Source organism: Rhododendron vialii, chromosome 8a (assembly GCF_030253575.1).
Source record: "Rhododendron vialii isolate Sample 1 chromosome 8a, ASM3025357v1".
Taxonomy (NCBI): domain Eukaryota; kingdom Viridiplantae; phylum Streptophyta; class Magnoliopsida; order Ericales; family Ericaceae; genus Rhododendron; species Rhododendron vialii.
Window position 1 is genome coordinate 35,912,924 of NC_080564.1, and position 16,342 is coordinate 35,929,265.

The following is a 16,342-nucleotide window of genomic DNA, read 5'->3' on the forward strand; positions in this document are numbered from 1 at the left end:
CTTATTTTTGTCTTTATTCAAAAAAATTAGGTTTCAATCGTAATTTTTTATTTTTTAGATTCCTCTTGTCATGACGATACAATAATCTCCAAAAAATTGACGAAAAACTAACAAATATAAAAATAAAAATTGAATAAAAAAAAATCAGTGAACTTATTTAGCCGAACGGAGACTACCTTAATTAATCCGAACAAATACATTGGCTTCTTTAGAAAATTAAGACGACCCATCCCCTGGGAGCATTGTGTCACGTCATGTGTACTCTACCTAAACTGTATAAAAGAATAGCTTCATTTATTAGGGGGAAAAAGATACCCTTTATTTATAGGTTACCAACACATAACATAGGGCTACAAACAAACCCAGCTACTCACAAGCAACTCGAGGCTCAGCTCGGTTATGGGCTTGGGCTCCACTCAGTTGGTAATCAAACCGAGCTCGAGCTCGAGTTTTAGGCTCGTATGGCTCAACACTCTAAAGCTTGGCTCTTTTGCAAACAAGTCAAGCTTGAGTTCGAGTTTTAGGCTCGTTTAGTAAAGGAACCGAGCTCGAACACTAGGAAGCAAGGCTGAGCTCGTCTGCACTAGCAACACAACCACACATGGAGGTGTTTTCTTTCTGCTGAACCTCCCAAAGCACTATAAAGAAAGATAATCAGATAACATATTTGGTTTTCCTCGACACAAAATACAGATCGAGAAGTTTGCTTCATTCACCAAGTGAGCAAAACTAATGATAAATTAATTGCCTGGAATAGCCAGCCTGTTTACTTGTTCTTTCTCTAGCAAAAATCACAAACTGTTTTCATTTTAGAAGGGTCAGAACTCGATTGGAAGAAATAGATACTATAATGGCACCTAAAAGGATGTACAAATTGTGGTCTAAAATATCCCTCTTTCCTGCTACAGCAGGAAAAGGATAAAAGTTGGTTGAAGCGCTCTCTGTACTTTTGATACTGATCAAGCCATGTTTCAAAATGGCAACTCTGCTAGTATAAAGGCATGGATAAGGCTCTGAGCAGCATGTAGTTGATCCCGCATTCCTGATACTACCGCCACCCCTTCAGTAGCTCCAGGTCTTGGATCGTGGACAAATACCTCTGCACCCGAGATCTGGTTTGCAGAAGTAACCGTATTAAGTTTCAATCATCAACTGTTCACTTAAAAATGTTCATAGAAGAATAATGCCTGGATTTGAGCATACCTGCCTAATCTGATTCAGGTTACCGTTATTCTCCCCATAAACATGCCCCAGCAATGTCTGAGGAATTACAACCTCAACAGTCATGCTAGCAGAATTTGGGGCTAGATTTCGACTGCACAAAGTAATTTCTGAGCATCAAATAAGGACCATAAGTTGATTTCACAGAAGAAAAAATCTGACTTATTACAATCAAGAGAATTAGCTTCTAATCAACTTAGAATCGAAAGATTTTCTGCTACAATTTTCCGAGTCTCCTCACCAGTTGATAATCCCCAATGACTCCACAATACTGCCCAATAAAACGAAAGCAAGAGCAGACAAGCTAAAGACATCACTTAGTTGCTTCTTATGGAGGCCATGGCACCAAAAACCAGGTACTAGCATTTAAACTTGTGAGGTAGAAAAAGCTACTTATGCTAGCTTAACTCCAATGCATAGAGGAGTAATAAATTTCATTGCCCCCACAGTCTATTGACTTGAAAATATTTGGTCACTATGAGTTTGAAATGACCACCCAATGGACTATAAAATGGAGAGTAACATCACCTTCCTATAGGAACGCTGCTAAATGCAAAGCCTCCCCCAATTTCAGCAACTTCCCTTGGATTGCCACGGGAACCTGCCTGGAAAGCAAGAAGAAAAAGGGACTATCTAAGGAAAATGATGATCAAAAGACCCTCATAATTGCAGGCATAATGCCACTACCTGATATGTCCACTCTCTCGGGGAGGGTTGCCAATCAAATGATGGACCATGTCCTGGTCTCTCACTGCCATACGGATATGGCATACGGTCAAAATAGGTTGGACCAACATGATCTGTATCATGTGAAAAAGGACGGGGATCAAGGGGTTGGGGTGGAAAAGGAACACGGTCAACACCACGAGGGAGTATGGCGGGCGAAGGGTAATGAACTGGGGAACCAGGATCATGCCTTGACCTAAACATAGGTGGCGGCATTTCTGAATAAGGGGGCAAATACTGTGAGCCACTAACACCCGCATGATGTGGTTTGACTGCAAAGATGGTTTGCCGAAGCCTGCTTGTAATCCGAAATAAAGCATCCTGTACAGACTGCAAGCTGCCAATGACCTGCCAAAAGGCACCAATCACTAATCATCTCTCCAATTATTTTTAGGCATATAAGCGTGGACTTCTAACTTCAAATAAACAAAGGGAAATCAATCAAAAAGACTATTTAGTTCCAAAAAACCATCTTAATTTTCCTAGATTTCCATTAAACAAACTAGGAAACATGCTGAAAACAACTAGTTTTTAAGCTAGCTAATGATGGGGACCATACACAACCAGAACCTAACCGGCACCACAACAATCATTACCAAAAAACCAACCAAACTGACAAAATACAAGGAGAATAACAATACAATTCAGCATCTATACTTTGCAGAAGGAGATAAGTCAGGCCATCCACAATTACTCTTGAGTCTTGACAAAAACTTTATTGAAAAGCAAAAGCATAAGCAACTATAGTGCAAATATGCAAAACAAGATAACACCTTAGGCCTTACCCCCAAAATACAAAATGCATGGAATAAACCAACAATATAACTGTAAGAACACACAAAGTTCACCAAATGGTAATGTTAGCAGCATTCAAACACATTCCTACACCAATCAACTATCCAAAACCTTTTGATGCAATTTTCACAAATAATTTGAGAGTTTTATATAGTTCTGCTAGCCCATCATACAGAAGTGCCCATAGCACATCAATTAGGTAAAAGAACTATAGGTAGAAAAAATGCATTAGCATGAGGTCTTAATATAAGCCTAAAATCTGCCGATCAGAAAAATATACAAGCCTAAATTCTACGACTTGCCTGGACGACTTCATCATTCTCAGAACCAAATCTCAGAACTTGTTCCTCTTGAAAGACACGTATGCTAGCACCAGTTACTCTTCTTAATTCATTAATGATGCTACCCCCTTTACCCAATAGACAACCAATCTGCTGTGAATGAACAAGAAGCCTAGCAACAACTGCAGCACCACGCTCAAATCCTATCTCTGCAATTCTACAATGCACGCGAATAACAGCATCCTGTGCTGAAGAATGTCTTTGCTCTGAGTGCTGTTACAGGAGAAAGTAAGTAAATCCATCAGAAATTTCAACAAAGAAAGAACCATAAGAACATTTTACTAAAAGGAAACTAAGTCATTCCACTAATATCCAATGGTCTAACGGGTATGAAGGAGCTTAATTAATCATATAGATCGTTAGCTCACATGCCTCTCTTGCAGATATTACAACAAGAGTCTCATCTGAATCAGGAGCTGAATCAGCAATCTTGATAGATGCGCCAGTTTCACTCTGCAATACCCGCAATATAGAGCCACCTTTCCCTATCAAACTCCTGATTTTGTCAACTTGACACAACAACCTAAACACAACCTCTTCCTCAGTTACCACCAACCTGTGGTTGGGTCCAATATTCTCAGTACCTGTAAGAGAAGAATAATCCCTGAAAAGATAACCCAAATATCAAGACTCGAAAGCAAAAACCTGATACGGAAATCGGTCGACCTGGGCCATCATACCAGTTCCGTGTTGTGCCAGGCCTGATGATCTGGTAGCAGCAGAGTTGACAGCATTTGCCCCTGAGTTAACCTGAAGACAGCTTGAAACAGACAACAGTGCTTTCCTCACAGCTGAAAAATTCCCTGTTATCTGCATATGAAGCACCACATTACCCTATTAGAAGAGAGATAAAAGCACAGTATTATACAACAAAAAATGAAAAACTAAAAACAGCACAGATACAAACAAAGTTTAAATTACAACTACCTTGGAAACCAAAATGACAAAAAAAAAAAAAAAACTGAAACGAAAAATAAGAAATCAAAAGAACATGCTTTAGTCAGATGTGAGCACCAATGAAACATGCACAGGCTATTTCAGGAATTTGAGCAAGTAAAATAGTAAAACAGCAATATGAAAACATACTGAGTGGCTACAGAAGTGAATCTAAAAACATCTTACAAATGCCAAAAACGAGAAGCTAAAATTAATTTAGTAAAACCAACAAACATAAGTTTGAGTAAAATTTGCCCACCAGAACACCATGCATTCTCCCATGTTAACTAGCATCCCAGATGGCGGAGAATTTTAAAGTTATCAAAAGTTACACCCTATATTTATTCAACTTTTTTTAACTAGAAACCATCATGTCAAGTCCACCAGAAGGGTTAGACACTAAATGGTTTTCAACTTCGACTTTCCCCAAACCGAGCCTTGTGTCCCCATCAATTGGGGTCCCACTTCGCCTTTCCTGTATGCAGATAAATCCTCAAATCCATTTCCAACAGCCACTAGCATCATTGGTCGACGCAGGATTCAAATCTTTCCGCCATTTAGTGCTTGGATGGCTGCCCAGTGGCAGAAGAGAAAGGGCAGACTACACACATTGGACGGAGTGCCTATTTCTCCACACCACAAACCTTGTTGTGTCTATAATTAGAGTATTAGACTATACATGCAATATTTTGAGAATACAAATGAGATACGGAGGAAATCAAAGGTGTCGTACAATGGAACATGGTAACAACTACATTATTAGGGATGCGATCATGTTGTCAAGTTTGGAGATGGCAACAGGGTAGGTTTAGAACAGGATACCCCATTCCTGACCTTGCTCCACCAAGGAGGACATGTCAGCAACTCAAAAGCCAGTCACTTACAACTTTGACCCCAAGACCCAATGGCCTCTCCCCATTCCTGCCACAGCCTTAGAAAGTTGAAAAATTGACATGAAAGATCAAGTGAAATATTCTCTACTTCCCCCTTTCTAACCTTTCAAATTGACGAAATTACCAACTTTGGCAACTACAACAGAAGATTTTCACACTCTAAAAGAAAAACCATGAAGAGATTCAAGAAATTACTTCATAGATATGTATTTGTCATTAAATAGTATCCCAATCATGGTTTGAGATAAATTCACATACCTGGACTTGGAGAAGATGGTGTTAGGTTGTCTGCCTAACTGGAAGTCAGTGTATCCTCATGTGGCAACAAATAGAAGACCAGATAAGAGATGATGACTGATGAGAGCGAGGGACACAAAATGTTTCGAAACCCTATGCCTTACATGCATATCTAAAATATATAAGGTACTTTATATACTCCCTCCGTGCTAATTTACTTGTCCCAATTCTATTCTATCTGGATAAAAAAACTAGTTATATCTTTAAACTGGTAATGAATTTTATATCCAATATGGATCTTGTTTGATAGATCTTGATTTGTCCTATAATACAATGTTTTCGAAATCACATAAAACATTATAAATTACAAGATATAATCAATTGAAAAGTGGCACGAACTCGCAAAAAGGACAATTAAATTAGGACAGAGGGAGTAATAGATACGGGTGGTTATTGTGGACATGATTAGAGCTATGGATAGGAAAGTTGAACCCCCAGCCCTCTTCTTTTTGGGGCCAGAAAGATTATTTGGCAGTGAAATAGTTGGGGTACGCAGGTTTTTAGGGAAAGATTTAACTCAAAGTGAGTTTAGGGCCGACTGGGGTTTAGGCAGTTCCAAATTGATATGCATGTCAAATTCCAAATTACTCCCAATGGTTTTTGTCATGACAATTATACCTTCATGACAACTCGTTCCATCACCTCGTTCTCATTTCACGAATCTCCACCAATTTGCCATGGTCGATGCAGCACATTGATGATGTTCACAACATCAACCATTTTTACAACAGTATTCTGATTGTCCAAAAAAAAACCCCATCTTATCAACATAACCTACAACTACATTCTCCACATTCAATTTATTCTTGGGCTACTTTACCCTCAAATCATTTTTGACACTCCTAAGAAAGAAACGCCCCGTCCAAACATGACCACGCCACAGAAGCAATCATAATGAGTACACCATAAGCGGCATCTTGCGTTACCACCATAAATGCAAACCAAACTTGAAGTTTTCATGGGAACTTCAAAATCCCAAAATTTTCACATTTTTGGAAAGAACTATACCTAGTTCCTTTCAATTTTAGTTTCTGTCTGCATGAAAAATCTACAATCTACCAAACTTGTAAACAATACAAAACATTCTATTGTTTCGTTCTATAAAAGTCCCAATGTGATCCAAGTAGAGAATAAGACAATAGCTACACATTCTTTACCTAAATAGTGCTAAAAGCCTAAACCATACATATGCTAATAGGAAACGTAATTATATTTCTTCCAGTGTTGATAGATGGGCTGAAATGCAGTAGACAATGCTTGTTTTCCTTTAGTAGTTAGTTCCGTACTTCCGCCCATCTCCAAGATAACCCACAGATAATTGCTCTACACTTTCAAGAGGTAAACAATCACTCAGAGGATTTAGCATATTTTGGTTTGTATCACTGGTTTGCATTATAAGGAAACTCAAATTAGGAAAAGCCAAAAAAGAAACAAATTAATTTCAAAGATTCAAGCTCCAAAATTTCATTAGACCTGATCATTTTGCTTCCTTTCGCTTGAAAATCAATTTTATGTCCAAAATACTCTACCTACAAGCCTTGGTCATCAAAGAGAATCACTTCAAACTTTCCAAAGATGGCACCAAAAGAATACCTTCATAAGTTAGACGTGTATGGTAACATTCCCTCTTGAATTTGATTTTATACCCTAACAAACAAAAAATAACTTGATTTAGTAGAGAGAGAGATCAAACTCTCAATTTCTTGACAGCGAGTGGAAGAAAAAAAGTAAAATGTATAGGTCAGCCAATGATCTAAAGTCATAAAATGGATTGGGGAAGCCTGAATTGAAAAGGGTTGCTCTCATATATCGGCTTGGAAGTAATTGCATGAGCAACCTTGAAATTGTTAGTTCCATGATTTTTCTTTATTTGTCAGAGTAGAATTGTGTGCTTCACTTCCAATTCACTTTGCCAACCCAATTGGCAAAGCGAGGCGGTGGCGGTGAGCTGTTGACTGGCTGCTTAGTGGTAGTGGTTGGGATTTGAGGCAGAGAGGAGGCGCGGTGGCCGCTGGGGATCTTAGGGTTTGGGTGTCCCGGGCCCCCCCCCCCCCCCCCCCCCCCCTGCGGCGTATTTGGGCTTTTGGCCTCTTAGGTGTTTGGGCTGTGTCTGGTTGGCATCTTGCCATTTCGGTCTCGGATGGGCACTTGTTGCCTTTTTCCTTGCTCCCGTTAGTCTTTGTAATCTCTTTCAAAGATTATATATATATATATATATATATATATATATATATATATATATATATATATATATATATATATATATATATATATATATTTGCCGTTCAAAAAATTTAGTAAACCAAAAGATTTGAACTATCAATAAATGTCTAAAATGGGCCCAAAGCGTTCAAATTCTAAGATTTAGCACACATGGTTTTAGAATAATGTCCCATTAAAAGGAAAGTGAACAAATTTATTACGAGACTCAAAGTAAACAATGAAGGCCATGCATGAGCAATGAGGTGGAAGGCGAGATACACATTATGCCCTGTGAGCAAAGTTACACACAGATAGCATAATTACAGAAGGAAACCGAAGAGGAGGATGGAACTTGGGGATGGAAGGAGAAAAAGAAGGGAAAATAATGTGGAGGAAAATCAGAGGGAAAATCAAGAGGAAATAAGAGAGAGAGTTGAACTTGTTTTTAAAATTTTCCCTTCTCTTTCTCTAGAAATGATAAGTGCCGAAATATTGATATTTTGGCTCTCCAAATTATACTTGTTAGTCATTTATATTTGTTATCTGATATTTATTTTGCTTCTATTTTGTTTATAGATTGCTCGAGCTTGTTGTCCAAGATATTGGATAAAAAGAAGAGTTTAATGAAAGTTGGGCTCAAAGTGCAAAATGGTTGAATGAAGAATTGCTGATGTGTTATTTCATAAAGCCCAAGGGACCCACTATGCGATTACAATGGTAATACCCTAATATATGTACTATTCATCCCCCTGCCTTCGGTAGTCAGCTTGGGAACGGGGTTAAGAAATTGGACGGCCGAAGGACGCAGCGGCTTCGAGTGGGAAAACATCAACTGAGATGCTCATCCTCATGGCCGGCTAACTCCTTCTTCTAGGGTGTAGATGAAACTCGAACTCTGAGTAATTCTTTTATGTTTTGATTTAGGTTTTATTATTCGAATCACGGTTGTATGACTTTCAAGGATTTATTTATAATATTATTTCTTTCCAGCAAATCTTGTGTATGAAATCCTAGGTTTTATGCACGTTCGTACAACGGTTTTAATTGTTTTGTGATAACCGGTTAGATAGATTATACTATGTAAGACGAGTCGTGTCGATGAGACGATCCGTACTTGATTAGAGACGGTTCGTGCTAATAAGACGATTCGTGCTAGGCGGAGATAGTCCATACTGATTGGTGATTCATAAATTATCTTTAGGAGATATCGCTAGGGCTTGCAATCCTACGGTGTCCAAATTGATTCGAATAGTTAACCTGTAATCGAAACATATTTATGTTACGAGGGGGAAAAGTGGATTCGAAACCCTAGAGCTTTTTCCCATCAACTCTTTTCTACACTTTAATTACTGTTTAATAATTTTAGGAAACTATCAATCAATCATATTTTTCTCAGATTAAGATAGAAATTAATTGGAAAAACTGTAACTCAACCTTATAATCCCTGCGGAGCGATACTCGGAATATTTACCGCTGTTCATTTGAGTAGTAGTAATTGTTTCGTTTTATTAATTATTTTTGATAAGGAAACGACACGATCAAATTTTGGCGCCGTTGCCGGGGATTACAAGCACGGTTGCGTTATTTTAGTTGATTTTTATTTTTATTTTAGTTTAGGTATTTTTAGTTTTTTTTTATTATTCCTCATATTTGTTTAATTGCATTCTTTCTTTGTTAGCATTTTATTGTGTCAAGCACAGGAATCGAGAAATTGTATCGCACAGGAACAAGAAGTAAGCTGCAACATTGCAGCTTAACAATAAATTCAATTGGCTTTTCTAGGCGCTGTGAGATTTCTTATTGTTCTTAGTTTTAGTGTTTTGTTTATTTTTATTTTTATTTTTATTTGAGTTAGGGACATTTTGTGTTATATGTTTGGTCGTCGATCATTGGACCCATTACTTGATAATTTTGACCCAGAGATCGAACGGACCTTTAGAGCTAATCAAGCAGCCTCTCGTAACCCTTGGCCTTCACCCACTTCACTCGTTACAATGGCTGAAAGAATAGAGGCTGAGGTTCCACCTGCGATTGGAGAGTACTTTCTCCCATCCGCATACACCTCACCATCATGCATAGCATTGCCTACCACTGCCTCAACACAATTTGAAATCAAGTCCAGTTTGTTACAAACACTCCCATCATTCTATGGACTTGATAATGAGGACCCATATCGGCATTTAGGGGACTTTGAAGAGATTTGCTCCACTGTTAAAATTCAGCACTTCACTGATAATGCCCTTAAGTTGAAGTTATTTCCGTTCTCACTTAAAGATAAAGCCAAATACTGGCTTAATACTTTGATACCGAATAGCATCAACTCTTGGGATCAAATGAAAAATGAGTTTTTGAAAAAGTACTTTTCCATAGGCAAAACAAAAGAAATTCGCCAAGAACTCACTAGTTTTTATCAAAAAGAAGGCGAACAATTTCACCAAGCATGGGAGAGGCTTAATGATATCATTAGGAGTTGTCCACACCACCAAGTTCCTAAATGGCAGTTAGTCCAATGTTTCTCCGATGGACTATGCGAACAACACCGATATATGGTGGATGCCTCATGTGGAGGCACATTTATGCTTAAGAATGAGAATCAGGGGTGGGACTTGTTTGGGCAGTTAGCAGAGAATTCTCGACACCGAGCCTCATCATCCCGCACAAATAGGACAAATTCTACCTCTTTAAAACAGAGTGGCCTTCATGAGGTGGGCCGCTCTGACGATCTTTCCTATAAGGTAGATGCATTGACCCACAAGATTAACTCTCTCTTATCTTTGGGTCATGACCCTTCACATTCTTCACCTCCTGCTGCTGTTGCGGAGGTCTGTCAGTTGTGCTCCAGTCCATGCCATCAAATAAATGAGTGCCACATGGCATCTCAATTTCCAGAATTTCTTCAAGAGCACGTGAACGCGGCCCAGAAGTTTGGTAGGCCAACAAATGACCCCTATTCTCATACTTACAACCCCGGCTGGAAGAATCATCCCAACTTTGGATGGCGACAGCCAGACCAAGGGCAACCATTTGCCCAACCTATGAGGCCTTCATTTCCTAATACTTCCAACACACAGGCCTATTGTCCACCACCTGCACCACACCAGTACCAACAACCTCTTGCTCCTCCTACGTCCTCTCAAAGGACACCAGCTTTTGAGGAGCAAATGTTGAAGGCCATGGCTGAAATGAGAGCCGATTGCCAACAAATGAAAGTTGACTCCCAATTGCTTTACTCCCATTCTCAATCCATTGCCAAGATGGAAACCCAAGTGGATCAACTAGCTAATGCTCTTAACCATCGGGATGAGGGTAGATTACCAAGTCAGCCAGTGGCCAACCCACGAGGGATGCACCATATTAACAATTCGCAAGGTCATGAACAAGCGAAATTAGTTGTCACCCTCAGAAATGGGAGAGACGTAGAGACTCGACCGGAGGAGGTCAAAGGGAAGGAGAAAGTGTCTCCACCTGTCGCTGAGAGGTCTAAGGTTGATAAGAGGTCTAAGGAGAAGGAGACCGATCCAGTGTCCACAATTGTTCCGGGGTTATCTGAGACCCCATCTTATATTCCTAAGGCACCTTTCCCGACTTGCCTTAATGCACCTTCACCCTTTCGCAAAAAGGGGCAAAACAAGAAGATATGATGGAGGTGTTCAAACAAGTCAAAATCAACCTCCCTCTCTTAGAGGCAATTAGTCAAGTTCCAGCTTATGCTAAATTTTTGAAAGACCTTTGTACCCAAAAGCGTAAGTCTAAGACACATGAGCCTAAGGAGGTGCGTCTCACTGAGCAGGTGAGCTCCATTCTTACACATAACACACCCATTAAGCAAAAGGATCCTGGTGTTCCTATTATTTCATGTGTTATTGGAGATCATGTCATTGATAGAGCACTCCTCGATTTAGGGGCCAGTGTCAATTTGCTCCCATACTCGGTATATGAACAACTTGGGCTGGCCCGCGTCGATTACATTGCAATTAGCTGATAGATCCATTAAGGTGCCGCGTGGTGTGATCAAGGATGTCCTTGTCAAGGTAGACAAGTTTTACTTTCCTGTCGATTTTATAGTTCTTGACATGGAAGCAGTCCATAAACCCAATAAACAGATTCCCCTCATCCTTGGTCGACCTTTCTTGGCTACGGCCAATGCATCTATTCACTGTAGGACTGGAGTGATGGATATATCATTTGGAAATATGAGGGTGCAATTGAATGTTTTCGATGCCAATCTCTATCCTGTAAAGAGAAAGACAGCTTCGCAGTCAGTGAGAGTGATTATATGGTTGATAAGGTGCCTCCAGACATTCGAGTTAAGGGTCCCATAGAAATGCCTCTTGTGCATGTAGGCTTGGATAGTGGTAACATTGAAATGGGTCATGGTTCTCTTAATTCGAAGAACCACATAGATGAACCTCCATGGAGTGACACATACATTGAGCCTTGGCCCATATTTCATAGTTCTTCCACTTCCCCTCTTATAGAGGGTGCATCGAGACTAGAGTGGAAACCACCACCTTATGCATGCTTAGGCCCGGGTAATATTTTTTCTGGTGATTGATATTTAAAGGCTCTCGTTTTGTCTGGCTGAAGACATTAAATTTAGCGCTTCTTGGGAGGCAACCCAAGTGTCATTCATTGTTTAATGTCGTCTTTGAGTTTTATTTATTTATCTTTTTCTAGATTTGTTAGTTTTTCTTTATGAGTATTTTTTTTTTCTTCCTTTTTATTTGTATTTGTGTGTGTGTGTGTGTTTCTTGGAGGATAACATTTTGCAGGTTGTTCAGTTCAAGTTGGGGGGTTTCCCTGTCATTATAGTTTCCCTGCTTAGTTCCTCCTATTCGAGGAGATATCTTTCCTCTCTTTTCTGTTTTTGTCCTTTCTTTTCATTTTCATGTATTCAATGCGGACATTGAATAGTTCAAGTTGGGGGGAGGGATCACTTTGTTCTTTTTGCATAGTTAGAGCTTAAAAAAATTTGAAAAGTAAAAAATATAGTGAGTTCTTTCTTGCATGGGACTTGGAATTTGCGAGGTATTTATTAGTTGCTTGAATTGAAGCATGTTGGCATTATTTGGTTATTTTGTGGACTGTTAGTTCTTCATGCTATCTTGTTAATGCATGTAACTATGGCACTTGCACCTCTGCAATTCACGTCTATTTGGGCTTAGTTTGCTTGTGAGTGTCGTTTGAACGTTCTCAATGGCTAGATTAGTGGAGACTTATACCCTAGTGAGCTTTCGAGCCTTATCTTTTATTGGAGTAGTGTCACGTAACTTCTTAGTATGTCAACAAAAAGAATATACTTGTTGAAGATCTCATTATTCTTGATTGCTAAGCATTGGAATTTATTGAAAATATCTCTTGGGTTTTGGTTTGCCACATGGGTGTTACACCCCTGTGAGAGGATTATAGGCATTTTCTTGATATTTGGGTCGGTTCGTTCCTTTATTTTCACATTTATCCCTTGCAAGCCACTTTGAGCCTTCCATACTTAGCCTTTTCTTGGTTAGCTCCACCTTCCATATTGTATTTGGAGAAAGGCAAGAATGTAACGGTAAAATTTTTGGGTAGTTTGTGAATTTTTGTGCCTGAATTGGTGGTGTCCCTTTAAAAAAAAAAGAAATACTACAAAAGAAAAAAGAAGAAGAAGAAGAAGCAGAAAGGGGCACCAATATATTTGAAAAGGAGGAATTGTGCTTTATGAATGAAAAATGTTGAAAGGTTAGAAGGAGAGATAAGGTGGAGTTGAAAAGAGAGAAGAAAATGGGCGCACATTATTAAATTAGCCTTAAGTTGTTTGCCTATTCTCGGACACTTGATATTTTACCCTAACCTTGAAATAAATTTTTTTTTTCTTACCTAACATTACTACCGAAATTAAAGTCCTATTTGATCCTTGGGGTGATGGGACGTGGATTGATGGATGTGAGAGTGAGTTCCAATGCTTGGTGTTCTGTCCATGAGACCGTGTGTCCACCATATTAAACGTTCTTTTCGTGTCATAGTGTGCGAAGTGTTTTGTTTTCAATTACATAACTTCCAAACCGCACACTTGAAAGTTCATAATGCATCTTGTTTCGAGCGATTTTATTTGTGAGTGCATGACACTGTGAGAATTGAAGTCAAAGCTCGGTCCGGAGAGAACTTTGAGTGGCATGTCATTGGTGACTAAGTCCAAGTGTTCACACACGCTAAATTAGGTGCCATGGTTTATATGCATGTCTTCATAGCATTTTGAACTGATGTTGCCTAATATACTTGTGCAATGACTTTGTGCCTTGGCTTGAGAGACTGATGAGTTACTTGCAGGTTGTGGGTTCCGTGTAAGGGGATTCATTGTGTTTTGTGGGTGATCACTACTGAAAACCCTCACGAGACTTCACTCGTCCTACCGGGGCCGCCTGGGGGTTTAAAAGAACTATCTATTTTAATTTGTCTTTATTAGTTTTTCTATTCTTTTCTTTGCTAGGGACTAGCAAAGTGTAAGTTGGGGGGCGTGATAAGTGCCGAAATATTGATATTTTGGCTCTCCAAATTATACTTGTTAGTCATTTATATTTGTTATCTGATATTTATTTTGCTTCTATTTTGTTTATAGATTGCTCGAGCTTGTTGTCCAAGATATTGGATAAAAAGAAGAGTTTAATGAAAGTTGGGCTCAAAGTGCAAAATGGTTGAATGAAGAATTGCTGATGCGTTATTTCATAAAGCCCAAGGGACCCACTATGCGATTACAATGGTAATACCCTAATATATGTACTATTCATCCCCCTGCCTTCGGCAGTCAGCTTGGGAATGGGGTTAAGAAATTGGACGGCCGAAGGACGCAGTGGCTTCGAGTGGGAAAACATCAACTGAGATGCTCATCCTCATGGCCGGCTAACTCCTTCTTCTAGGGTGTAGATGAAACTCGAACTCTGAGTAATCCTTTTATGTTTTGATTTAGGTTTTATTATTCGAATCACGGTTGTATGACTTTCAAGGATTTATTTATAATATTATTTCTTTCCAGCAAATCTTGTGTATGAAATCCTAGGTTTTATGCACGTTTGTACAACGGTTTTAATTGTTTTGTGATAACTGGTTAGATGGATTATACTATGTAAGACGAGTCGTGCCGATGAGACGATCTGTACTTGATTAGAGACGGTTCGTGCTAATAAGACGATTCGTGCTAGGCGGAGATAGTCCATACTGATTGGTGATTCATAAATTATCTTTAGGAGATATCGCTAGGGCTTGCAATCCTACGGTGTCCAAATTGATTCGAATAGTTAACCTGTAATCGAAACATATTTATGTTACGAGGGGGAAAAGTGGATTCGAAACCCTAGAGCTTTTTCCCATCAACTCTTTTCTACACTTTAATTACAGTTTAATAATTTTAGGAAACTATCAATCAATCATATTTTTCTCAGATTAAGATAGAAATTAATTGGAAAAACTGTAACTCAGCCTTATAATCCCTGCGGAGCGATACTCGAAATATTTACCACTGTTCATTTGAGTAGTAGTAATTGTTTCGTTTTATTAATTATTTTTGATACGGAAATGACACGATCAAGAAACCAAACAATGGAAGGAAAAAAATTTAAATGACATAGATGACATACCAATCTGAAAACGAACAGAATACAAGAATCGCACAAGCCAAAGTACTAAGAAATTGCAAAAAAAATAAATAAAGAACAGTTTACCTGAATCAACTCATCGCCGGGAAATGCACAAGGCGGAATCTGATCATACTGCAAAATCCTAACTCGAGCGCCACTGTCATGCCTTATTCTTTCCACAATCCTCCCTCCTCTCCCAAGCACACACCCAACCTGACTACTCGGCGCCAACAACCTACACACCACCGCTCCCTCTCCACCACCACCTATATTATTATGACCTCCTCCTCCATCTCTCTCCTCGAACTCGCTCTCCGTGGAAGAAACCCCACTTCTTTCTTCAGCAATCCTCTCGAAAACCCTAACTAAAGCCTGCTGCCCTTGCGACACTTCTTCATCTTCACCCACCATCGACTCGTCGCCGCTTGCGTCGATATTTTTGGAAGTACTCTCTTTGTCGGATACAATAACTATCATGCGCTCTTTACATCCGGGAACGGAATCCTCGACGCGAATCCTGGCGCCGGTTTCCTCGCGGACCTGGCGGATGAATGCGCCGCCGTTTCGAACGATGCCGCCGGTCTGGCCGGCGGGGCAGAGGATTCGGAAAACGGTTTCGCCCATGAACTCGCAGCAGCAGCAACAAAACAAGTGAGTGCTCAGGTGTAGAGCAGAAAAGTGTGTTTTCTTTGCCTCTTCGGCCTGGCCCAAACACCCGGGTTTGGTTCCTGCTAGGCCTAAACACCCGGATTTGGTTCCTGCTAAGGTGATATTTTGATAATTAATACCCATCAAGTATATTTTTATATTAAGGGCCTGCTTGGATGCAGGTAAAAAATTTGGACTAAAAAATATAAAGGGGATATAAGATAGTAGGGGTATTAATTTTGATGGTTTATGGAGGGGGATAAAATTTGACTTTGTTTTGATGGTTTATAGAGTTGGGGAATAAGAAGTGGTGGATGATGAAAAAAGTTGTCAAATGACTATTTTGTCCATATACAATATTAAATTTATTATATATTAAAATAAGTATATAATAAATTCAAAAATTTATATTACCCACCGGCCACCACTGCCTACATTTACAACGTACTATTACCCAACCTTTCTTTTTTATTTTATTATGCTTCTCTTCTTCCCCATGAAACCGAAGGGTTTCAGAGACTCCGGCAACGGCAATAACAGGTACCTCTTCTCTCCTCTCCTTCTCTCTCTCTCTCCCTCCCCCCTCAACCTCTGTCCAGTCATCTCTCTCTCTCTCTCTCTCTCTCTCTCTCTCTCTCTCTCTCTCTCTCTCTCTCTCTCTCTGTTTTTCAAA

The 16,342-nt window shown here is 39.4% G+C and overlaps 1 protein-coding gene and 1 non-coding gene across 2 annotated transcripts; both read right to left on the bottom strand.

Moving 5' to 3' along the window:
• Positions 1 to 720: 720 nt before the first annotated feature.
• Positions 721 to 15,718, bottom strand: LOC131336336 (KH domain-containing protein HEN4). Its single transcript, XM_058372124.1, has 8 exons — positions 15,106 to 15,718; positions 3,764 to 3,893; positions 3,456 to 3,667; positions 3,045 to 3,296; positions 1,909 to 2,295; positions 1,750 to 1,826; positions 1,204 to 1,315; positions 721 to 1,112 (listed from the first exon to the last, which is right to left on the bottom strand). The coding sequence occupies exons 1-8, from the start codon at positions 15,643 to 15,645 to the stop codon at positions 972 to 974; spliced, it is 1,851 nt and encodes a 616-aa protein (XP_058228107.1). The 5' UTR covers positions 15,646 to 15,718; the 3' UTR covers positions 721 to 971.
• Positions 9,795 to 9,899, bottom strand: LOC131299332 (small nucleolar RNA R71). Its single transcript, XR_009190715.1, has one exon. It is a non-coding gene; the product is annotated as a small nucleolar RNA R71 (small nucleolar RNA).
• Positions 15,719 to 16,342: the final 624 nt, after the last annotated feature.